Source organism: Chelon labrosus (genome assembly GCF_963514085.1).
Source record: "Chelon labrosus genome assembly, chromosome: 14".
NCBI classification, from domain to species: Eukaryota; Metazoa; Chordata; class Actinopteri; order Mugiliformes; family Mugilidae; genus Chelon; species Chelon labrosus.
Genome location: NC_140347.1, coordinates 24,241,855 through 24,268,330, shown reverse-complemented (window position 1 = coordinate 24,268,330; position 26,476 = coordinate 24,241,855). Strand labels below are relative to the sequence as shown.

The 26,476-nt window shown below is 38.8% G+C and overlaps 4 protein-coding genes across 4 annotated transcripts; all 4 read right to left on the bottom strand.

Moving 5' to 3' along the window:
- Positions 1-1,473: 1,473 nt before the first annotated feature.
- Positions 1,474-3,083, bottom strand: LOC311499536 (trace amine-associated receptor 1-like; the record flags this gene model as incomplete). Its single annotated transcript, XM_084560551.1, has 1 exon — positions 1,474-3,083. The coding sequence occupies exon 1, from the start codon at positions 2,500-2,502 to the stop codon at positions 1,474-1,476; it is 1,029 nt and encodes a 342-aa protein (XP_084416677.1). The 5' UTR covers positions 2,503-3,083.
- Positions 3,084-7,621: 4,538 nt separating this feature from the next.
- LOC311499538 (trace amine-associated receptor 7h-like) lies at positions 7,622-8,628 on the bottom strand. Its single transcript, XM_084560553.1, has one exon. It carries the CDS (start codon positions 8,563-8,565, stop codon positions 7,633-7,635), a length of 933 nt encoding a protein of 310 aa, XP_084416679.1. The 5' UTR covers positions 8,566-8,628; the 3' UTR covers positions 7,622-7,632.
- A 5,396-nt stretch (positions 8,629-14,024) lies between these two features.
- On the bottom strand, positions 14,025-15,305 carry LOC311499870 (trace amine-associated receptor 1-like; the record flags this gene model as incomplete). The annotated part of the gene is made up of 2 exons (XM_084561006.1): positions 14,731-15,305; positions 14,025-14,595 (listed from the first exon to the last, which is right to left on the bottom strand). The coding sequence occupies exons 1-2, from the start codon at positions 14,955-14,957 to the stop codon at positions 14,025-14,027; spliced, it is 798 nt and encodes a 265-aa protein (XP_084417132.1). The 5' UTR covers positions 14,958-15,305.
- A 7,723-nt stretch (positions 15,306-23,028) lies between these two features.
- LOC311499263 (trace amine-associated receptor 2-like) lies at positions 23,029-25,177 on the bottom strand. Its single transcript, XM_084560183.1, has one exon. The coding sequence runs from the start codon at positions 24,022-24,024 to the stop codon at positions 23,095-23,097; it is 930 nt and encodes a 309-aa protein (XP_084416309.1). The 5' UTR covers positions 24,025-25,177; the 3' UTR covers positions 23,029-23,094.
- Positions 25,178-26,476: the final 1,299 nt, after the last annotated feature.

Genomic DNA, 26,476 nt, shown 5'->3' with positions numbered 1-26,476 from the left:
GACAAGAACATTCAAACCAGTTTCAGCCTGGCTTCAGTTCTTTACTTTCCTCAGAGAAATGCTTGAATGTATGATTTCAAAGTGATCAACGCTGGTGTTACAGCCATTTCATTCTTTCTGTCTTTGTTTCTGTCTTGTTTTTTTTAACAGTCACCCTAATCATTTTCCTTTGCCCACTGCTGTTATAGTTGTGAAATGTAGGCAACGAAGTTGGTCTGGCTTCCAATCTACTTTATTTCCTCCATTTTTGCAATGTTGCATTGATTTATAAAGGGATGCACATTTCAAAAGTCATAATTTTCTTGAAGTTCATTTTAATATATGTTTCAGTTCATATCCTGGACATGCAAACCGCAACTTTAATAAAATCAGTTGAATTCTTGTGGGCGGCACAGTGGAGAGGTCTTTAGCACTGATGCCTCACAGCGAGAAGGTCCTCCCACCCTCCAAAGACATGCTCATTAGGTTAATTGGTGATTCTAAATTGGCCGTAGGTGTGAGTGTGAATGTGAATGGTTGTCTGTCTCTCTGTGTTACCCCTGTGATATACTGGCGACCTGTCCAGGGGTGTACCACGCCCCTCGCCAGCTGGGTTAGGCTCCAGCAGACCCCGCGACCCTTAACAGGAATGAACGGTTACAGAAGAATGACTGAATTCTTGTATAACATTCTCTTCATCAGTGGGCCACATAGATCAAATTACTTGTTATATGTCATGTATCCAGGATTAGTTCCTGGCTCACTAGTGCTGAGTCACATCACAGCATGATGAAAACATATTAAACATATGTTATTTCACATTAGATATAAGAGAGCTGATCCTTTTTGTGGTTCCAAATCCTCTTTCTTAGTCCACTGCTGTTGCCATTGTGAACTGTCATTTTTTTAATTGCTGTTCATTTGTTTAAAAAAAAAATAATAATAATGGAATCCGTTTGGGGGGCTAACACAGACAAATGTAAATGGCCTTGCTTTTATATAGCGCTTTTCTACGTATTGGTACTCAAAGAGCTTTACAGTCACAGACACATCTACCCTTGCTTTTTTTTTTTTATATAGCGCTTTTCTACCTATTGGTACTCAAAGCGCTTTTACAGTCACAGACACATCCACTCATTCGTTCTCACAAGCACACACATTCACACACCAGTGCCATGCACTGGGAGCAACTGGGGGTTCAGTGTCTTCCTGAAGGACACTTCGGCATGTTGCACATTCTGGGGATCGAACCGCTAACCTACCTACTGAGCCACAGCCGCCCCACAGCAACCATTCACACACTCACCTACGGCCAATTTAGAATCACAAATTAACCTAACCTTATGGGCCAACTACCACAAAGTGACAGGAGTAATAACCAACTGTCTCTCTCTTTCTATACATTCAATTCAAAATCCCTGTTATACATACACAGCATACTTCCGTCTTTCCAGTTAAAATTAAATTAAATCACATTTGAGTTAAGTGACTCATTTATAACAATTTTGCATTAGTAAAGTTGCCAGTGAATACTTTTCCAGAGATGATTAATCTGACAGCTGACCTGAACCAGCTGTAAAAGAATCCATAGACAAATGGATTAAGCATTGAATTTGACCAGCCAAGCCAAACCAGAGTTTCAGTCAGAGGTGAAGGGATTGAATAATCAGTCACAGGATTAAAGGTTAACGAGAGGAAGAAAGGAGTCCAGCAGAAAAGGAAAACTCCCATAACAATAGCCAGAGTTTTGGTGGCCTTCCTGTCCATCTTACTGACAGTCAGTGCAGACTTTCTACTCTGGATGGTTGTGTTCTGGATGCTGCGTATTTGTTTCTGCGCCACAAAGAAAATCTTTAGATAGATGCTGAGCATTATGGTGACTGGAAGGTAAAATGAAACAACAGGGCCTAATATGTTTGAGTAAGGAATATTAAATATGAAACACCTTCCCCCACAGACAGCATTTTTAAGTCCTCCAAATACAATGACAAATCCTGACAGAGCAGAAACACTCCAGCTCGCCAGGATCATGATCACAACGACACAATGAGTGATTTTAGTTTGATATGTCAGAGGATGACACACTGCATGATATCTGTCAATAGAAATACAACATAGGTTGAGAATAGATGTTGTCATAAGTGAAATATCTAAACTTCGGCGCATTTTACAGACCAAATCCCCAAAATACACACATGACTTCACAGACAGTGCCATGTTAAACATCAGAACTAAGGCTCCAACCAGCAGGTCAGCCACAGCCAGAGAGAGGATGAGAGAGTTAGTGGGACTGTGCAGCTGTTTGAAGTAAGCAATAGAGATGATTACTAGCAGGTTGCCACTTATTGTTATAACAGATACAGTAATGCCAATAAACATATACAAAAAGGCACGTGTTGTTGAAGGGGTTATTTCCATTATGCAAGAGACATTCCCTGACTGATCACAGAAATTCACCTTGCCACCGTCAGTCTTGTTGAGGATCATTCCAAGTTCCATGCTTCCTGAATCCACTACTTTCATACATCATCTTCAATGAAACACATTAACAAATGAAGCTGGTACAATGGACATGCATGACAAATGACACCCATACCTGATCATTATCCCAGACTAGTGTTTCCCAGAACTCCTCACATAACTTAATATATCCAGCACCTTGTCATGATTGGCTAATTCCTTAATCCCCTCCCCTGAACCATGACATCCAATCATGGCTTGTTGCAGAAATCCCGAATAGACACTGCCATTGGAGTAATATTTTAAAGTACAATTTTGAGATACTTGTACTCGAGTATTTACTTTCCATACTACTTTAAAATTCCTCTTCATGACCTTTCAGAAAGAAATGTGACATTGCTCTACTACATTTTTTTGGACAATTTTAGCATGAGTTATTTACAAGATTTTAACTTTAAGATTACAGGACAAAAACCATAGTAAATACAATTAAGTACATTTTCAGTGTAAAATAAAAGCAGTTTAAGAACCCCTTTGATTTGATTACAGCACCCTGTGTAGTTTGGATAAGAGTATCAGCTTGGAACATCTTGACTTAGTCGTATTTTCCCCCTTTTTTTTTCAAAAAACGTTCCAGGTCTGTCAAATAGTCTTTTATTTGGTTTGCAGAATTTATTGGTCTACATGTTTAGTTCAGTACTGTGACATTTGATGTTATTGTGTCAAGAGATGCAACCAGTTTCAGCCTGGCTTCAGTTCTTTACATCCCTACGACTACCGCCTGCTTGAATGTAAGATTACAATCTGATCTACGCTGGTGAATGTCCCAATAGCTCACATGGTTTAGCGGGTGCTACGCAATTCAGGCGTCCTTGACCTGTGAGCTTTTCCTATATTATGTCCACTGATGTCTCTGTATGGAGCTATTCACAAAAAAAAAGAATGAAAGAAAAAGAATAACAAGATCAGCACTCCCGAAACCTGATGATCCCAAAGGATACATTGCTATGTTGCTATCCCGAATAAACTGTGGGACTTTACGCGTTAATTACGATTAATTACAAAAAAAAAGTCATGGAAGCCTTGATAAAAGTGTGTTTTTGTGCAAATTGTGCAAAAAAAAAAAGAAAAAAAAAAGTTTGCATATTTCCAAAGCACTTCAACCCAACGGTGCCATCTAAATGCAAAGCATGTTGCAGTGAGCACAGAAACCACCGGAGCTGTTAGCGCTACTAATTCCGGTCCGAGTACATACAAGACGTGTCAGCAGCCCAAACTTTTGTTTTACCATTTAAGGTCAATACTGTTTTGAAAAAGTACTTAACGTACTTAAAATGGCACTTTAACTTTAGCTCTGTTCAGTCTTGGCCAAGGATATTTTCTTTCTTTTTCTACTGTTTTAAATTGAAATGCAATTAAATGCATTTTTCCAGACACTGAAAGAGCTTGAGCTTACAAAATTCATGTCTGTGTCTATTATTTGATTCAGTCGTCCCCTAAAATCCATTTAAATTAAAAAAATGTTGCTTTGTGGTTCAAATATTGTTATGCGATTAAAATGTGATTAATCAAGATTAATTAATTACAAAGCCTACAATTAATTACATAAATATTTTTAATCCACCAAGGTGAGTACCAAACCATGGTCTGTGCGAAATGGTGGCTATAACTGACACTGTAGTGGAGTCTAATGGTTGTATTAAAATAAACTTTTGAAAGGTGTCAAAGAGTGGAAACACATAGATAGACGCCCATGTGGGGACTGATGGAGCAACTTGGAGGGGAGTGATTGGGAGGAACGGCCTGCCTGAACTTAACTCAAGCTTTGTTTTGTTTTTGGACTTCTGTGCTGGTCACGGATTGTCCATAACAAACACCATGTTTTTGAGGATACGGTGCTTCATAAGTGTACTTAGTTTCACACCACCTTAGGCCAAAGGTCAATGATAGACTTTGTGGTCATGTCATCAGATCTTCAGCCGAATGTCTTGGGCACTCAGGTGAAGACAAGTGCAGAGCTGTCAGCTGATCACCACAGGGTGGTGAGTTGGATCAGATGGCAGGGAAGGCTGCCGGTCAGACCTGGTAAACCCAAATGTGTAGCAAGGGTGAACTGAAAATGACTGGCAGAGGAACATGTTTGTGCGACCTTCAACTCCAGAAGATCTTCTCATACATCCTGGGGGAGGTTGGGGACATGGAATCTAAGTGGGCCATGTTCAAATCCTCCATTGCAGAAGTGGCTGGTGGAAGCTGTGGCCAAAAGGTTGTCTGTGCCTGCTGTGGTGGCAACTTTCAAACTCACTAGTGGACACCAGGGCGGAGGGAAGTGGTCAGGCTGAAGGAGGAGACCTTTCGGGCCTGGTTGGCCCAGGGGACTCTGAAAGCAGGCAGGTATTGGGAGGCCAGGCGGGCTGCAGCTTCTGCAATCTCAGAAGCAAAATCTTAGGTGTGGGAGGAGTTCGGAGAGGCTATGGAAAACAACTTTCAGCTGAACTCTGAACCCCTGAACTTGACTTCTACAAGTCCAGCTGCCCTTGTTTTTGGATACTTAGTGTTTACAAAAATACTGTTGGTGTAATATGTAGTGTGGGAGTCTTTAGATTTACATACACACACATTTATATATATTTCCTATCCGGGTCATGGTATATATATAAGTATTTAGAACAAATCCACTGCAATTGCAAATCAAATGATTTGAAGTTAACTTTGAATAATGAGTCTGGCCTTCACAGTTTGTTTACAGCATCATACATCCTAACCTGTCCCCTATTAAAGGTCCTTCTAAATACCCATAACAAGCACATTCAATTACCATTTGGCTACTATTGAGGGACAAGTCAAGCATTGTAGCAACCATTTGTTTACTCCCTCATCTTCTTACATACAGTACAAACTAGGGATGGCTCGATCCAACTTTTTCATGTCCGATACCGATACTGCAATTTGGAGTATCTGCCGATACCGATATCAATCCGATACCTTCTTTTCTCCTCTGTTAAGTTGTTTATGATACATATAGTTTGTATAGATGTACTTTGCTTAATATGGACATCTAAAAACACCATGGTCAAACTGCAACAAATATTCTGCTCCCCTAAGGGAAGAAATAAAACAGCCCACGATGTGCCTCAAGCCATAAGCTCTTTATTTAAATTTCAAATCAGTGCAAACTGCAAACTTGAATGTTTCTTCTTTCACATGTAACCTCTGGGGTTGAACTGTATGTAAAACACCCATATCAAACTAGATATAGAATGGACTTAGTTTCAATGTTCCATTGAAGACTATAGGACAGGGGTGCCCACACTTCCTTGGCTTGCGAGCTGCTTTTACAATGACCAAGTCAAAGTGATCTACCTGTGTATCCTAAGTCATATTAATTGTTGCTACAGTGTTAAAAGCTCTATCCATCTTTGTTTTTACTTTTATCAGGAAAAATTGGTGCACTACACCTTTAGAAAAATAGCGCTGTCTCTTTAAGAAAGACGGTAGTCTTCAGTTGTTGTTGAAGTTGTGCGTGGCTGTGGATGTGTGCTGCTGAACTGAGGGCATGTTGCAATTTGCAAATGTAAAGTAGAAATAAATAAAGATGAATGTTTGTCTTGCTGTTTGTTTTGGAGGTGCAACAGTTAATTGTTAAGCCAGACTAACATCTAAAACATTTTATTTTTTCCAATGGCACGCGATCTACCCGCACCGGTCGATCGCGATCGAAGTAATGGGCACCCTGCTATAGGACATATAGCTGCTTTAAGTGACTACTAACTTTAAATAACTGTCACAAACACTTGCGTCCAGTGCTGCTGCCTATGAGGGGCCGTCTGGGACATTATTCAGAATTAGCTTGCATATACACAAGTGAAACCAAAGTCATTCACACACTATAGTGAAACCTCGCACATACACATATGAAACCATTCACGCACTACAGTGAAACCTCGCACATACACGTATGAAATGCTCTCACTCACTATAGTGAAACCTCGCACATACACATATGAAACCATTCACGCACTACAGTGAAACCTCACACACACATATGAAATGCTCAGTTGACTAACCGGTCGACCACACGAGCAGCGACCCAGAAGTTCATATGGTTCAGTTGATATGGACCGAGTAATGTTTTAGGAACTATAGGATACCGGAAATAAAAATGATCAACCTACAGAGGGCTGAATTCAAAGACACCCTGAAAATCAAAGTGAAAACATGATGCGTCAGGCTAGTCCAAAATAGTATCCTCCCAGCTCCTGGACAGGAAAAGGAAAATGAATGACACAACGTTTTGCACAAACAGCTATGTTTTATTATAACAATATAAGTGAAACAGAAACTTATATTTTTCAATTGCACAAATCCTTCAATAGAACATTTGAAAATCACACTTAAGAGAATCCAGTTATTCAAGAGGTGGGTGGCTCATCCTGACCAGTGGCAGAGGATGCTCCAAAATATTTCAGGGAGGAACAATTAGCTCCTTGGTTACTGCCTCAAATTCTATGCTTGGCGCACTTTTAGTTATGACTGGTTAAACTATGTTTTGTCATGAAATACAGTTGTAGCAAATGGCAAATGTTCATCTCTGAAACTACCTACAGATATGAAAATTCCGTTGGCTAATTACAGGACCCAATGTGATGGAAATAAATAATAACTGAACTTGTAACAGTTTTGTTGCAAAGCACAATCTTAGGGTGAAATTAGATCTGGAGTTAAGACGAATTACTGTTGTATAAGCATTGCAAGCATCATAGCAAAAAGGCTAACAGACGTATACCACCAACTAAGGAACTCCAGGAACAGTCATGCTGAACGATGGTACATGTAGCATAATGTTCTCCATGGCTTCTTCAGACCCATTCACGGACGTCACATATACTCAAGGTGCACCTGCTCTCATCTGTGAAAAGCACATGGTGCCAGACTTTCTGTGACTGTGCTTGGGGACAAAGCAAACCTTCTGGTAATAGCACATATGGCAGGAGAAGAGGGCATCAGGTTGATATCTGAAATTACAAACTTGTTTTGTGATACTGTAATATTGGGAACTATAACTGACTGGTTCAATGCACACAGGCAGTCCATGAGATAAATAATAGTCCATTTGTGAAGCAAGTACTGTACAGAACAAGACAGAATGGAATCTGTGTTAATATTTACTGTAATTATTATGCACATGGACAGTCAGTGCAGATTTGTGTTAGTAAAATCACCTTGAAAAATCTTTCCAGTAATCATCATCCTGAAAGCTGATCTAAACCAGCGGTAGAAGAAAGCATAAATAAATGGATTTAACATTGAATTTGTAAGTGCAAACCAGTTAAAGGGTTCAATTAAATCAGTAACAATGTTACTCAAAAGATAAAAGGGGTAAGTGATAAAAAGAGGCAGCCAGCATATCAAAAATAATCCCATGACTATAGTCATTGTTTTGGTGGCCTTTCTCTCCTTCTTACTGGCAACTGGTCCAGACTGGGAGGTTGCATTCTGGATGCTGTATGCTTGTTTCAGTGCAACCAGCAGAATTTTAGAGTAGACACAAAGCAATATTATTGTTGGGACACAAAATGTTATAAAATCTAAAATACAAAGAATGATGAAACACTCTATGTTACATAAATCATAAGAAAAATCAATTACAAAGTGCAAAATTCCCCAAAAAATTGAAAGAGCCCAGCTCCCCAGGCCCATCATCACGGAAACATGATCAGTTAATTTAGCTGTGTATATCAGAGGATGACACACTGCATAGTACCTGTCAATAGAAATACAGCACAAGTTTAGAACGGAGGATGAACTGATTGTAAAGTCTAAGCCTTTTCTTATTTTGCATTTTGAAGTGTTCTGATAGTAACATGTTGTTACAGAAAATGCCATATTAAAAGGAAAGATTATAGCTCCTATTAGCAGGTCAGCCACTGCTAGGGAGAGGATGAGGTAGTTAGTAGGAGTGTGGAGCTGTTTAAAATAAATGATAGACATTATCACAAGAAGATTGCCACATACTGTCACAGCAGTCCACAAGGAAAGAAAAATATATAACAACATACAGAAGTAATTTTCTGACTGACAGAAATTCCAGTTCATGTCATTATCTGTTGTATTGAGAAACTGCATGGTGCCATACTAGGGAGATCTCAACATATGACTTAGTTTTCCATGAATAAAAACAGTAAAATTATAACATCAGTCAATGAAACATATCTATTAAAGAGAATAAATGCAAGACATTTGGTTAAAAGGATACATACAAATTACATTGATGTGTAGTTCATTTACTTTCTCATTTCTTACACTGCATGACTGTCACTTTTGAAATTTCCCAGCTAATTTCAATAAATAATTAATAATTTGCTGAGCCAATCAGCTATGAGAAACCATAAGCTGTCTTTGTGGCATTATGACATCAATTTTAAATAATTTTTTTTTTATGTCCACACTGCCATCTAATAACCCTTGATAATTATGTCTTGGTAGTCACAGAAACACTTACACAGTTAAGACACTTTAAAGTAGGATCTTTAACCAACTTCTGTAAGATGCTGAAACATAACCATCTAAATGTTATTTATGTGTTAGTTGCTACAAACCTATATTAGGTAACAAAAACTACTGTCAGTGTGGTATGTAGAATGTGGGAATACTTTTTTACTTTTCTTTTCTGTTGATTGTTCATGTTTAGAGCATAATACAACTTAACCTGTCCCCTATTAAAGGTGTGAAAAACAGTTCAGTCTTTGGTCCCTGAGGTGCTCTGATGGTACACAGAGCTCTGCTCCTCCCCAAGGCGCACTCTATGAACAAACTAATCTGTAACAAGGTAATTATGTAATGCTTACATGGGCAAAGTTCAGTGTTTCCTCTAGGATTCTGATAAGCCCAGGCCGGTCGCGTTCGCCTCGTGGCCGCTCAATTTGTGATCCGCTGCGTAAATCCTTCGGCCGGCCGACCTTCCCCTCTTCCCCTCAAAAAAGTATAAGAAAGAGGTATTAAAACAATAAAGGTAAAATAAAAATAGAGCAAAAAACAAAACAAAACAAATAAATAAATAAAATAATAATAATAAATAAAAACAATAAAAAAATATAAATACAAATTAAATATATACAAAACGTATATACAGTAGCGGTTTTAGGCACGGGCGAACCGGGCAGCCGCCCGGGGCGGCATTTTTTCGTTACACAAGGGGGGCGGCACGAGCAGTTGGAAAAAAAATTAAAGAAATAAACAAATAAATCTGCGCCGCTACGTGGTTTTCTATTATCTGTCATATCTGTGTAGGGAATTGGCAAATTGGCGCCCCCTGCAGCTGCAGTCGCCCCTACTGCTGAGAAGGTGCCATGCACAGAAGCTGTGCGTGAGAAAGGGATGGGGAGGGGGGCGCGGGGGACAGTTCACCTCTGGGTCTCTCCCAAATTGAACGGACGGGGGGGTCCACTGTATAAAAATAAAAGTTAGTAACACCTTCACTTTCTTCCATGTAACGCACATTTCATTCATAATATAATAAATACAGGCCTATAATTCATGCACGTTTGGTTTTTATGAATTGTGTGAAATGGCCAAATAAAAATAGGTAATTATGTGGTCACCAAGGTGAATTGGTTTAGTCTTGACTTCTGGTCGTGAGTGACAGCGTTGGAGGATGGAAATCTGTTGATTGTCGAGTGTCAAATAAACGCAGAGATGGACAGAAACAGGAAAGATAAAAGGTATGTTCTCTCTGTATGATTACAGTATCATATGTCATGAATGAAGGGCTAATGTTAACTGGTGCTATACGTTTGTTAGCCTTTTTACTATGATGCTTGCTTATACAACAGTAATTCGTCTTAACAAACACCAGATGTAATTTCACCATAAGATTGTGCTTTGCAACAAAACTGTTACAAGTTCAGTTATTATTTATTTCCACCACGTTGGGTCCTGTAATTAGCCAACGAAATTTTATATCTGTAGGTAGTTTCAAAGATGAACATTTGCCATTTGCTACAACTCTATTTCATGTCAAAACATAGTTTAACCAACCAAAAGTGTGCCAAGCATAGAATTGGAGGCAGTAACCAAGGAGCTAATGGTTCCTCCCTGAAAGATAGATTAATATAGCGTCTAATGACAGACACTTTGAGTCTAAGGGCATATTTATTTAAATTTGCAATTCATGGATGCTCTTTTCTTTAAGCGCGCGCGTGCCGGGGGGGGTTGCGCTCGGAGGTGGTCTCGCCCGGGGAGCAATTCACTGTAGAACCGCCACTGGTAGCAGGGACAAGTCAGTAAACAAGTTAATAAGGATTAGGAATCATGTCTCACATGTCAGTACAATAAATCTTGAGTTTTGCAACGATTCATTCAGGACTCACATCACTACTCAGACAGAGAATAGTCTGCTGAACAAACAAAACTAACGTTTCCTGAAATACAACAAATGAACTACTGCAATTCACACTGATCTGAAAACTCATCCACTAACGCTAGCAGAGGCACTGTCCAAATCCTCTCAACAGCAGTCAGTTAACAACTTTACCAAACGTCCTGTGGTAACAGAGAGAAGGAGGCTGCGCATCAACAATTTGTTGGTGAATTTCATTGTCTAAAGTTATTAGATCTTTGATGCTATACATGGAAAAGGATTCAGAGATACCGTTTTTTTTTTTAGTCCCGGCTACATTATCCTATCTCACAACAAGCTGTGAAGTACTATTAAACGCTACTGACATTGCCGATTTTACAGGCTATACAAATGTGCAGCACACGGTATTGATAAGCTCATGTCATGTTCTGTTGTGTTACCAGTTCTATTACTTGACATTGTTGCTGTGGTTGTAAAGCGTGTTCTTTTCCCCTGAGCGAGAGTTGCATATTACATGTCAGACTGACAGTGTTTATGGTCTAGACGTGGTCTACGACCGACAGTAGCCCGTGTTCAAGTTTTAATAAACTTGCAGAAAAGCCTCCGTAGCTTTTCTTGTGTGGAGCGCTACAATATGTATTTAGGTCAAGAACATAGATTTTATTGTTACAAAGCATTACTTTCTACTGTGTTTTTATGTGTGACATCATCAACTAGTCGACGTGAACTCGACTCATTGATGATGTCCCCTGCCACCTAGACCAGACCAGGCACCCCCACCCCATAGCAATGAGCAACCTTTGCAATCATTCATTTTTATATTTGCACTAAGGAGTTACATAGGGCTCTGTGATTGAACAAGTGATTGATTTCCCATCCACACCATTTTTTCTTGTCTTTTTTTCTATTCCAGGTGATGTGGTCCTGTTTCAAACATGCTGACCCGTTGTTTGACGAGCAGGAGAATCACAGTCTGATCTCTGTGGCTTTTTCCTTCCCTGCTTGTTCTATGATGTCAAACTGAAATATGCCAGACCAGGCAACCCCACCCCATAGCAATGACACTCCTTGATGGCAGCAGCCATCCCCAGCAGGATGCAGCCTGACACAGACACACACACAAAAACACTTGAGGAACAACTCAAAAAAACATGAAAAACAGCACAAGGTGTTGACGTGGCCTCCAAATTAACTAGATCTCAAACTGATCAAATTATCTGTGGGATGCACTGGACCAAGCCTGATCCTCAGAAGTCCCTCCCCTCAACCCATAGGCCCCCACTAACAACATTCTGTTGCCAGACACCACAGGACACCCTCAGGAGGCCCATGTCCATTCTCTGATGAGTCACAACTACTTTGGAGGCAAAAGAGACCTACACAATATTAGAAAGGTGGTCATAATGTTATGGTTGATCGGTGTATATACATATATATGCTGAATTTGTGGGCACACCTTGCAGAACTGTATAGACCCTTATGGTATATTACAATTCAGTACAGGATAGAGCAGTGGCTTTGTCCTTGCCGCACTGTCATATACACCATGGCTGTTCAGAGTTCTCCTGATGGTGGATGAATTAAAGTTAATATTGGCTAAGGTGAGAGAGGCCGTTAGCTGCTTTGAAGTTACCCTTGGTTCCTTTGTGACCTCTGAGACTATTATGTGTCTTGCTTTTGGAGTGATCTTTGTTGGCTGACTACTCCTGTGGAGGGTAACAGTCGCCTTTCGTTTCCTCCGTTTGGTCACTATCTGCCTGACTGTGGATTTGTGGATTCAAATCTCTTTACAGATTGTTTTATAACCTTTTCCAGCCTGATGAGCAACAACAACTCTTTTTGCGAGGTCCTCAGAAAGCTACTTTTTCTGCATGATCATAGACAGACAGATCACAGATTTCTTAAACAAAACGGTGCACTGAACAACACCAGCCTCATTACACTGACTGGAAACACTTCTGAACAGATGAACTAAAATATGGCCTTGACATTAACTTGTAATCCTTAAAGTGTACTTCATTTTGCAGCATGTAGAAATGCACATTCATTTTCATGAATAAACTAGTTTGTTAATTAACTCACAAGTATAATAATTGTGTATCATTTGTCTGATAAGGTTCTCATTGTTCCTGCTTTGAGTAGTTGTGAGAAAATCTGCTGATGCTTTGAGTCACTCTTATTCAGAGAAGTAGAGGATTTTGAAGGGCACAAAAACTTTTACGCAGCACTGTATCTTCTGGATTATGTTCATGCAGTTATAGTCTCCTGATCAAATATAGCAACTGACTAGGTCTAGCTTGCCAAACAGAGAACCCTCTGAAGCATCACACTTTGAGGACTGTCTGGGCAACAGGTCTGATCCAATAAGACTGCCCTTCAAACAACTAGTACTGCCATTACCAGCTTTACATCAGCTTTCTATGTTTAATGTCTGTGTTTAGTCAGCTTAACAAGGTTCACGTGTATAAAAGTGACAACAGCAGTCTAAGATTATTAAGTTTATTTCTATAAGATTTTGTTACCTACCATTTCATGTTAGTTATTTTTATTTTACTGCCTTTATTCATGTACGCGTGTGTACTGTATTCAATATTTTATACTTTATTTATTACAATATAATGTCCATATAATTATAACTAGTGCTGTTAATACCTTGTTCACGACCACGATTATCTTGTCTTGTCTTGTCTTGTTATTGTCAATATATTAAAGAATATAGTAAGCACAACCAGCTAGGTATAATCTTGTTAGCATTGTTTTTTGACTTTCATTCATTTGTCTCCTTCTTGTACACATGTATTGCATAAACATTGTGTTTCGTTGCACACTAGTACATAAAGACATGACTCTTGTGTCTGGTGGCGACTCAAAACTAATCATCAATAGGTAAATGTAAATTAATACTTATAATTTAAATTTTTCACAAACATGCTGACATTTATAGATCATTTATAAACATTAAATCATCCTTACTCAGAGAAGCACAGGGAGCAGTAATAATTTATACATTAATTAATAATGTATTTATTTGTGTGGTGACAGTGACAATTTTGTGATAATATATGAAATGCAAAGTGAACAACTTGTGAATACCTTAACCTGTATATGTACAAGATATGCATAATGTGCAGTGTATGCAGGCCATAATAATGCAAATATGGCATGGCATATGATATAATAATATAAGAATAGAGAGTAATAAATGAAATAAGTAGTTTGAATTATGTCAGTGCAGATTTGTGTTAGTAAAATCACCTTGAAATATCTTTCCAGTAATCATCATCCTGAAAGCTGATCTAAACCAGCGGTAGAAGAAAGCATAAATAAATGGATTTAACATTGAATTTGAAAGTGCAAACCAGTTAAAGGGTTCAAGCAAATCAGTAACAATGTTACTCAATTGATGCAAGGGGTAAGTGATAAAAAAAGGCAGCCAGCATATCAAAAATAATCCCATGACTATAGCCATCGTTTTGGTGGCCTTTCTCTCCTTCTTACTGGCAACTGGTCCAGACTGGGAGGTTGCATTGTGGATGCTGTATGCTTGTTTCAGTGCAACCAGCAGAATTTTAGAGTAGACACAAAGCAATATTATTGTTGGGACACAAAATGTTAAAAAACCTAAAATACAAAGAAGGATGAAACACTCTATGTTACATAAATCATAAGAAAACTCAATTACAAAGTGCGATATTCCAAAAAATAATGAAAGAGCCCAGCTCCCCAGGCCCATCATCACGGAAACATGATCAGTTAATTTAGTTGTGTATATCAGAGGATGACACACTGCATAGTACCTGTCAACAGAAATACAGCACAAGTTTAGAACGGAAGATGAACTGATTGTAAAGTCAAAGGCATTTCTTATTTTGCATTTTGAAGTGTTCTGATAGTAACAAGATGTTAGAGAGAACGCCATATTGAAAGGAAACATTAAAACTCCTATTAGCAGGTCAGCCACTGCTAGGGAGAGGATGAGGTAGTTAGTAGGAGTGTGGAGCTGTTTAAAATAAATGATAGACATTATCACAAGGAGATTGCCACATACTGTCACAGCAGTCAGTAAGGAAAGAAAAATATATAACAACACACATAAGTAATTTTCTGACTGACAGAAATTCCAGTTCATGTCATTATCTGTTGTATTGAGAAACTGCATGGTGCCATACTAGGGAGATCTCAACATATGACTTAGATTTCCATGAATAAAACAATAAAATTATAACAGCAGTCAATGAAACATATCTATTAGTAAGAATAAATGCAAGACATTTTGTTAAAAGGATACATACAAGTTACATAGATGTGTAGTTCATTTACTTTCTCATTCCTTACACTGCATGAAGGCTTGCTGGCATCTCTGTATGTCTCACTCATGCTCAGCAGAGACTTTGGACTTGACTGTCACTTTTGAAATTTCCCAGCTAATTTCAATAAATAATTAATAATTTGCTGAGCCAATTAGCTGTGAGAAACCATAAGCTGCCTTTGTGGCATTATGACATCAATTTTAAATTAGTTTTTTTTTTTTTTATGTCCACACTGCCATCTAATAACCCTTGATATTTATGTCTTGGTAGTCACAGAAACACTTACACAGTTAAGACACTTTAAAGTAGGATCTTTAACCAACTTCTGTAATATGCTAAAACATAACCATCTAAATGTTATTTATGTGATAGTTACTACGAACTAATATTAGGTAACAAAAACTACTGTCAGTGTGGTATGTAGAATGTGGGAATATTCAGATTTACACATACACACAATTTTTAAATTTCTTTTTTTTACTTTTCTTTTATCTTGATTGTTCATGTTTAGAGCATGACACAACTTAACCTGTCCCCTGTTAAAGGTGTGAAAAACAGATCAGTCTTTGGTCCCTGAGGTGCTCTGGTGGTACACAGAGCTCTGCTCCTCCCCAAGGTGCACTCTATGAACAAACTAATCTGTCACAAGGTAGTTATGTAATGCTTACATGGATAAAGTTACAAACAAAGTTACAAACTGGAATAACACAAGAACAGCTGAGTTACACTGTGTTTAAGGTACAGAATGCTTGGCATTTTTAGTAGCTCACATTACACACAAAAAGTCAAATCCTTATGAAATAACTTTCTTGTCTTGTATTTGTTCATGGACAAACCTGACTCTAACCTGTATAAATACAATATTTATTGCAAGAGATGGGCCCACCAAAGACTGATTCATTGCCTTTGATGGAATGGCCTAAAATGAACTGCAGTAAATTTCTCCAGAGCAGGAAAACTGGGTCTCCCACCAGGTCCCAGACCAGGAAGGGACCTTCCCGGCAACCTTCTGGTGTCCAGGCTTACTTCCAAGGGGAATGGCTGGGCACAGACCAAAGAAAAAACATAGAGCTGCCTCCCTGTGGACCCACAACTGGCAGGGGAAGGCATCAGGGTCGGGTGCAGCACGAGCTGGGCAGCAGGTGACGGGGAGGACCTGGGAGTGCTGACCTCTGGCAACTTGCAAACTTGTTCTTGGCACGTGGCATGTCAACTTGTCAAGCTGGGGAAGGAACCCCAGCCCCAGCTGGGGAAGGAACCTAAGCTTGACAAGCTCTTAAAGACATTTCACCACTCATCCGAGTAGCTTCTTCAGTTCTAAGGGACTGGCGAGGAGTTGAGGTTTAAATCGGAATTAAAAAGAAATTGCACGACTATTGTCTGTTAACGGCTAGGTACTTACCTGTCGTTGAGGGGGTTGGGGGCGAACAGGATTACAACATCCAATCAGGAATAAGATCATGATCACTGACAGGAGAAATCAATAACATTGACCATCTTGTGACAATACAATGTTCTGCTGGGTAACTTTTGGACCTGGCATTCGTGTGGATATTACTTAGACATGTACCACCCACCTATTAGGGGTTGTACCGACTAGTCGACTTTACTGCCCTGCCATGAGCAGCATCATGCTAAACTAGCAGCGGTTCATCAAGTGTGTGGAAATACTTCACTAAAGATGAAGCCCATTCTACTGTGACATGCAGAATGTGTAAGTCAGTCCTGAAATACAACAAATGCACTACTGCAATTCACACTGATCTGAAAACTCATCCACTAACACTAGCAGAGGAACGGTCCAAATCCTCTCAACAGCAGTCACTTAACAACTTTACCAAACGTCCTGTGGTAACAGAGAGAAGGAGGCAACAATTTGTTGGTGAATTTCATTGTCAAAAGTTATTAGACCTTTGAGGCTATATATGGAAAAGGATTCAGAGATACCGTTTTTTTTTTTGTTTTGTTTTTTATATCCCGGCTACATTATCCTATCTTACAACAAGCTGTGAAGTACTATTAAACATTTCTGACATTGCCCATTTTACAGGCTCTACAAATCTGCAGCGCACAGTTTTGATAATCTCATGTCATGTTCTGTTGTGTTCTATTACCTGACATTGTTGCTGTGGTTGTAAAGCGTGTTTTTTTCCCCCGAGCAAGAGTTGCATATTACATGTCAGACTGACAGTGTTTATGGTCTAGACGTGATTTATGACCGACAGTAGCCCGTGTTCAAGCTTCAATAAACTTGCAGAAAAGCCTCCGTAGCTTCTCTTGTGTGGAATGCTACAATATGTATTCAGGTCAAGAACATATTACTTTCTACTGTGTTTTTGTTTGTGTGACATCATCAACTACTGGACGTCAACTCCACTTACACCACATTTTAGTCGACTTTAAAAAATCTGAAGTCGTTCAACCCCTGCCACCAAGACCAGACCATATAGTGAAACCTCGCACATACACATATGAAATGCTCTCACACACTATAGTGAAACCTCGCACATACACATATGAAATGCTCTCACGTACTATAGTGAAACCTCGCACATACACATATGAAATGCTCTCACGCACTATAGTGAAACCTTGCACATACACATATGAAACCATTCATAGTCACTACTGAAACCTTTTCGAATATTGAAATGCTCTCACCCATACTAGTGAAATGCGAATACAAATCTGAAAAACTCTAGCGAGTTCAACATTTTCAGTTGTATGTGTGTGAGCATTTCACTAGCGTGTATGTGTAACGGGTGTGTGGTTGAGGCATGAAAAAGGAGAAGGCACTGTTTCCTCGATTTCTTTATTCCTGCAGAAGGACATTAACAAATATTATAATCCTCCTGTCTCTTCCTCTGCACCTCTGCTCCCTCAACAACACAAAACGGGACTGTCAGGGCAGAGCTTTAAGATATTCACAGAAAAACATTGCCACCTGGTGGCGAAAGGAACACAGAACGTGGGGTGGAGTAGCTAACCAGAAACAACATTAAACTTAATAAAGAAAAAAAACATACCTGCAGAAGGACATTAACAAATATTATAATCCTCCTGTCTCTTCCTCTGCACCTCTGCTCCTAAACATGCAAACATGCCGTATTAACACCAGGAAGTGCAAGCTAGTGCTGCATAGGCTACACAAACACAGATCGCGCCAGAAACGTGAAACTAAAAACACCCATTAAACTTATAAACAACACAAAACAGCGTGGTAACATAAAGTATGCAAATGAGAACAATATACACCAAAGATTTCAACATAAATGACTTAATTTCCAAAGAAAATAATACAACATTATGGTAGCATTTTCACACACAACTTACCCTCAACAACACAAAACGGGACTGTGAGGGCAGCGGGGAGGGGCTACAGAAGCCCAGGAGGTTCGCAAAAGGCAGAGTGCAGGAAGGTAATTTCCACAGGAAAAGTTAATAAAATAATAGTAAATGAAAATAACTCATAGAGATAAAATTCACAAATACTCAAAATAATTATAATAAATAAAACTTACAAATACAAATTGGAAATAATAATTAGTAGTGCATTTTTAACTCTGTTACATCTGCGTGACAATTTCAGTGTAAACGGAAGGTATAGCCGAAGTCCCGCCCCTTCTGATTGCCTCCATGGGACCTATCTTTCTAAAAAAATATGAACGGCAGTCCATGGCGAAAGATACATTATTTTCTGGTCCCGATCGACTTGTGCCTTGGATTACCGTATTTTCCGGACTATAAGGCACACCTGAATATAAGCCGCACCAGCTAAATTTTGGGGAAACTACAGATTGTGCCATATATAAGCCGCACCCGACTATAAGCCGCACCCGACTATAAACCGCTGGTGTTTTAATGTTTAATTACCGTAAGAGTTTCTTCTACCACGGAGGGGATCGTCGGGACAGAAATGACTGTTTTGAAACGCAAAGCGTCCCATTTATTTACATTTGACAAACATAAATCTTTCGATCAATCAAACAAAAAAATCAATCGATCAAACTTTCACATCTTTGACATTACAAACAGCATTCGTTCAGTGCACAAATAATACAACGGTGCGCTCCTAGCGCACTTCCTGCAGTCATAGTACCGTAGTAGTGCAGTATAACAAAAAACAAAGCTTACAACGCTTGACGAGGCAATAACGTTAAATGGCTAAATTTAATTTGTTTGTAAAAGTGCTTGCCTGTAACACAGCAGCAAAAGTGCAGTAACCCGGCTGCTCAACAAAATAACCAGCATCTTTTTCGAAAACAGCCAACACAGCAGTAAAGGTGCAGTAACACGGCCGTTTACTGTATCAAAATAACCAGCCTACTATACCAGAAAAGTCAGTTCTTAATCCTCGTGTCACCGTCTATGACATGATAGTGCGCCCCTGGTGACCGTTAGCTGTAAAAATCCATTCGCCGTTGTATGAGCCGCAGGTTCCAAAGCAAGTGACAAAAGTAGCGGCTTATAGTCCGGAATTTACGGGATACATATATTGTTTTTCAGAATTAAAAACGATTTTACATGTCAAGAATATGTGTATGTGCGAGGTTTCACTATAGTGCGTGAATGGTTTCATATGTGTATGTGCGAGGTTTCACTATAGTGTGTGAGAGCATTTCATATGTGTATGTGTATGTGCAAGGTTTCACTATAGTGCGTGAGAGCATTTCATATGTGTATGTGCGAGGTTTCACTGTAGTGTGTGAATGGTTTCATATGTGTATGTGCGAGGTTTCACTATAGTGTGTGAATGACTTTGGTTTCACTTGTGTATATGCAAGCTAATTCTGAATAATGTCCCAGACGGCCCCTCATACGATGCAGCCTGACACAGACACACACACAAAAACGCTTTAGGGTATCAGGTTAAGAAATATCTGGGTGAATCCACCTCTCTCGCACGTTTCAGCCCAATATGGGGTAATCAATTTTTCCCTCCAGGCAGAGCAGACCCTGGTTTTAGGAAGTGGGCTGACAAAGGTTTAAAGACAATAGGGGATCTCATGGGATCAGAGGGTGAGATTTTGATGTCATTTGAGGAGTTGATTGCCAAGTATGATATTCCATGCAAACATCGATTTAAATATCTACAAGTGAGAAACTTTATTAGATCATCTCAAAATCAGTGTTTGTCAATCCCTCCGTTGTCCACTTTGGAAACAGAAATGAAAAGAGACTGCTTTGGAAAGGGAATAATCTCCAAACTATATAATATGTTAGTAGAGGGTTCCCTTGAATCTTCTTTAGGAAAACTTAATGCCTGGAGGGAAGATTTACAGGAGGACTTATCCTCCGAAGACTGGGAGGAGGTATGTGCTGAAGCACAAACACAAACTACCAGTACTCGTCTCAAAGTACTGCAATATAATTGGCTAATGAGGACATATGTGACTCCAGAAAAGCTTAATAAGTATAATGGTGATATCCCAGACTTGTGTTTCAGGTGTGGAGAGGAGAAAGGGACGTTCTTCCACTGTGTCTGGGAATGCAATAAAGTACAACAGTTTTGGAAAGAAATTAAACAAGCTCTGGACACTATATTGGGTATACAATTAGCTCTTGACCCTAAACTTTTTATTTTAGGTTTATATCCTGATGGACATCTTATGTCTAGAAAGATAATTACTGCCCTGGACTTATGTCTACTGCTGGGAAAAAGAGTCATAGCACTCTCATGGAGGAAGACCAGTAAACCAAAACTCATTAACTGGATTAAGGAATTGTCCACAACTTTACCAATGGAAAAAATTACTTACATTATCAAGGGGAAACTATCACTTTTTCAAAACATTTGGAGTCCCTTTATGCAATATATGGAAAATGTGGATCTTAGTAGTATGGTGAATGAGGCAGATGAGGTGTAATTGTTGTTGGTCCTCTGCAGTTTCCTAAACTAATTCCTTTTATTTAAATACTTGATTTTTAATGCTGTGTGAATTGTACATTTGAGTTTGTAATTTTGAACCATGCACAACAGTGCAATTGAGTTGAAGTTGAGCAACCCTTGGAAAATAGAGAAACTTTTTGTTGTTGTTTTTTTGTTTTTTTGTTTGTTTGTTTGTTGTTGTTTTTTTGTGTTTTTCTTTTATTTGATTAAGTTCGTATTTACAGGTCATATATTTTGTACTTCCACTTAAATGTTGCTCTATCATCTTATAAATGTCTGATTTGCAAGGAAGGGCGATTGACTGTTATACACTAATTTAGGACACCCTCAGGAGGCCCATGTCGATTTTCTGATGAGTCACAACTGTTTTGGAGGCACAAAGGAGACCTTCACAATATTAGGAAGGTGGTCATAATGTTATTGTTGATCGGTGTATACACATATATATGCTGTATATATGGGCAATATATATTACAATTCAGTACAGGATAGAGCAGTGGCTTTGTCCTTGCCGCACTGTCACATACACCCTGGCTGTTCAGAGTTCTCCTGATGGTGGGTGAATTAAAGTTAATATTGGCTAAGGTGAGAGAGGCCGTTAGCTGCTTTGAAGTTACCTTTGGTTAAACTAGTTTGTTAATTAACTCACAAGTATAATAATTGTGTATCATTTGTCTGACTAGGTTCTCATTGTTCCTACTTTGATGATGCTTTGAGTCATTCTTATTCAGAGAAGTAGAGGATTTTGAAGGGCACAAAAACTTTTACGCAGCACTGTATCGTCTGGATTATGTTCAGCTTTACATTAGCTTTCTATGTTTAATGTCTGTGTTTAGTCAGCTTAACATGTTTTTTTTTTTTTGGTAATGTATTGATCCCACAAGGGGAAATTATCTCTCAGCATTTTGACCCATCCAGTCATTCACACACAGTAGTGTTTACAGTCGGAGCAATGTGCTGCAGCCTCTAAGGACCGCCCTCGGTACTAAGCTGCATCTCTAACCACTACCCCATGGCTCCCCACAAACAACTCCACAGCTCGCTGCTAGGTTCACGTGTATAATAAGTGACAGCAGCAGTCTCTTTAAAGGTTCCTTTAACATTTCATTTTGTTATCTGCTACTTTCAAAATGATGAGCTGCATCTGAGCTGAATTTCAGCAGGTTATTGCTCCTTCACCTACTACGCATTATTGTTATTATTAAGATTATCTATTTCTATAAGATTTTGTTACCTACCATTTCATGTTGGTTATTTTTATTTTCCTACCTTATTCATGTATGCATGTGTACTGTATTCAATATTTTATACTACAATATAATAGCTATATCAATACCTTATTCATGACCATGATTATCTTATCTTGTCTTATTATTGACAATATATTTAAGAATATAGTAAGCACAACCAGCTAGGTATAATCTTGTTAGAAATTTTTTCTGACTTCATTTGTCTCCTTCTACACATATATGGCATAAACATTGTGTTTTATTAGCACACTAGTACATAAAGACATGACTCTTGTGTCTGGTGGCGACTCAAAACTAATCATCAATAGGTAAATATAAATTAATACTTATAATTGAAAATTTTCACAAACAAGCTGACATGAATGTGCATAGTAACTGTTCTGTACGGGTTGTGGTCTATTGACGGTGACAGTGTAAGCCATCATCTGTATAAACACGTAAAATGTCCTGCTGATACTGAGATCACACATTGCAACAATCTCTTTATGGGGGTTTATATGTAATAGCCAGTTAAAACATCTTTACTCAGAGAAGCACAGGGAACAGTAATATTTTATACATTTATAGATCATTTATAAACGTTAAAACATCTTTGCTCGAGAAGCACAGGCTATTTGAACTCATTCATTCTTCCAGGTGACAGTGACAATTTTGTGATAATATATGAAATGCAAAGTGAACAACTTGTGAATATCTTAAACCTGTGCATCTACAAAATATGCATAATGTGCTGTATGTGCAGGCCATAATAATGCAAATATGACATAGCATATGATGTAAGAATGTAATAATAAATGAAATAAGTAATTTGAATTATTTGTTCAATTACATGAGGTACATGGACAGTCAGTGCAGATTTGTGTTAGTAAAATCACCTTGAAATATTTTTCCAGTAATCATCATCCTGAAAGCTGATCTAAACCAGCGGTAGAAGAAAGCATAAATAAATGGATTTAACATTGAATTTGAAATTGCAAACCAGTTAAAGGGTTCAAGCAAATCAGTAACAATGTTACTCAAAAGCTGAAAAGGGTAAGTGATAAAAAGAGGCAGCCAGCATATCAAAAATAATCCCATGACTATAGCCATCGTTTTGGTGGCCTTTCTCTCCTTCTTACTGGCAACTGGTCCAGACTGGGAGGTTGCATTCTGGATGCTGTATGCTTGTTTCAGTGCAACCAGCAGAATTTTAGAGTAGACACAAAATAATATTATTGTTGGGACATAAAATGTTAAAAAACTTATAATACAAAGAAGGATGAAACACTCTATGTTACATAAATCATAAGAAAACTCAACTAGACAGTGCAAAATTCCCCAAAAAAATGAAAGAGCCCAGCTCCCCAGGCCCATCGTCACGGAAACATGATCAGTTAATTTAGTTGTGTATATCAGAGGATGACACACTGCATAGTACCTGTCAATAGAAATACAGCACAAGTTTAGAATGGAAGATGAACTGATTGTAAAGTCAAAGGCATTTCGTATTTTGCATGTTAAAGTGTTCTGATACAAACATGATGTTAGAGAGAACGCCATATTAAAAGGAAAGATTAAAGCTCCTATTAGCAGGTCAGCCACTGCTAGGGAGAGGATGAGGTAGTTCGTAGGAGTGTGGAGCTGTTTAAAATAAATGATAGACATTATCACAAGGAGATTGCCACATACTGTCACAGCAGTCAGTGAGGAAAGAAAAATGTATAACAACACACACAATATGTCATTGTTTACTTGACAAAAATTCCAGTCTATATCTGTCATATTAAAAGACTCCATGAGGCCACCCTCCTGAAATCTCAACAAGCAGCTCAGTTTTCATAAACAGGTAACAATGAAGAAATAACTGCATTCAAAATATTATTTCTTTCTGTGAGAACAGACCAATGTCAACTATAACACACATAAGACACACATACAAAGAATTTCAGGTCATCCTCACGTCTTACTCATCAAGTCCCTGTGCTGGAAGTCCCTGTGTTGATGAATGTGCTTGGTCTCAGTCATACTGAGCAGAGTCTCTGGACCTGGCTGTCACTTTTATAGGTTCCCAGCTCATTCCAATATATGATGAAATATTTGCTTAACCAATAAGCTTTGACAAACTATGCCTGTTGCTTACATAATATTACAACCAAAAGATCTGATGATGATTTTTTTAAACCAAAAGATGTTTATTCAAAAAATGACTTGTGGCTCAGTTAACATAATAAAATTATGGAAAATATTTCCACCCAAGTAAAACGCGTTAACTTAGCCAGAAACAATTTTGTTGAGTGACCTAAATGTAAATATGTTGGGTCAACATAATGTATTTGAGTTACTGTTACTTAATTACCATGGTTCAGGCCAGCTAGATTTGTAAGGGTAAATGTGTCACACTGATGTATTTTTCTTGGGCCATTTAAACTTGTATGATATGATTAGGGCTGGGCGATATGGCTGAAAAATGTATCACAATATAAGTGTTTCATATCGGTCGATATCGATAATTATTGATTCGTTTTCTTAACTTATTCTACCCAGACTTCTCAACTGTGCTGAGCGGGAGCGTGTCCTTCGCTAGATGATACGCCACTGCATCGGTTATTGCTTTGATGCTTTGTCGTATGGCACTGCTGCCATGTACGTCTTGATCAGAGGTTGCGCTAGACTTTTTCGTTGTCTGTCATTTTGACTGACAGGGTCATAAAAATCCCGTCATAACCCATTTTTACCTGTCACTTTATTTTTTTTTTAAAACTGATAACAATGACATATTCAATAGCATTTAATTTTCATTCATTTTAACTCATTTTCAGTAGCGGTGGAAAAAAAGATTCGGCTCATATAACCGGCCATCAAAGACGACTCAAGAATCATGAATCTAGACGTCTATTTAACCGGCTCAGTTGAGTCCTACCACGTTTGATTGATATAAACGGCACCATTCAAACATCTTACATCTCACTCAACAGAGAAACAAAACGTACTACCCGACTTGACCACTAGCAAACTAAGGCCTCGTCCACACGTACGAAAACGATCTTTTCCCTATCCGTTTTCCCTGGCATCGTTTCAAGAATATCTGCGTCCACACGGATCCGTTTGAAAACGCTACTTCATATTCCAGGCCTATAGGTGGCGCTGTTTCCGTTTCAGAAATTCACCAAAAACGGAGAGGAAGAGGCGGAGCATGAGCGCTGTTTACAGATCGGCTTTAGAAGAAACCAAACTCAAGGAGAAATTATATTTTGCCGTAGTAACCCTATATTCAATATCTTCTCCAGCAGGAACGCGAGCATGTAGTCCACCATTGTTGTTGATGTTGTTATGAGACGTCTTGCGGGATATAAGAGGTGGAAGGCTGCTCGAGGGGTGTGGCGATGGTGGCGATGACATCATCGTATGTGTTTCTCTCCGTTTTTCCCTGTCCACACAAAAACGCAAGAGGTGCTTTTTCGAATTTTTCCACCCTGGGACCCGGTTTCAAAAAAGTGCGTTTTAGGGCTATGTGTTTACAGGATTCGTGTGGACGATCGGCCAAAACGATGCAAAACATCTGCGTTTACACCAAAAAGCGTTTCTGTGTGGACGGCCCCTAAAGCACTCATTCACTTCCACAGAAGAGGAACACCTGGGCCAATCGGAGTGGCTCTTACGATGTACGTTGTGATGACACAATGCCTCAGCCAGTTAGAGTGGCGTTGACTGGTTCAAATCATAATGGCCGGGTTCCGCACAGCCTACACTCCACGAATTCGCACATATTTCGCCCGATATGACTGTGGCGCAGAACTCGGTTAAACTTAGCCAGACCTTGGATTGGTTCCACAAACTGCGATCCAGAGACCCTTAAATAAACCAGTAGGAAAAACATGAAAATGTAAATGTAAATGTACTTTATTTATATAGCACCTTACATCGACGATAGGTGAACCAAGGTGCATTACAAAAGATTAAACAACGATTTAAAACAACACACCGGAAAACAAGTACGGTAATAAAACAAAGCTAAAAAAAGAAACTATAAACAATAAATGAGAGGATAAAAAGTAAAATAAAAATAGAATAAAAATAAATAAAAATAAATCACCACACTACTGGGTACTAAAAGCCATTTTAAAAAGATGCGTTTTAAGTCTTGATTTAAAAAGGCCCAGGTCAGTAATGATACGCATGTCACTGGGGAGCTTATTCCAGAGCTTAGGTCCAGCAACTGAAAAGGCTCGGTCTCCCCAGTGTTTAAGTT

Bases quoted from the DNA above. Each gene is read 5' to 3' on its own strand.
- LOC311499538 (XM_084560553.1), bottom strand. From the start codon at position 8,565: ATGCAGTTTCTCAATACAACAGATAATGACATGAACTGGAATTTCTGT.
- LOC311499263 (XM_084560183.1), bottom strand. From the start codon at position 24,024: ATGGAGTCTTTTAATATGACAGATATAGACTGGAATTTTTGTCAAGTA.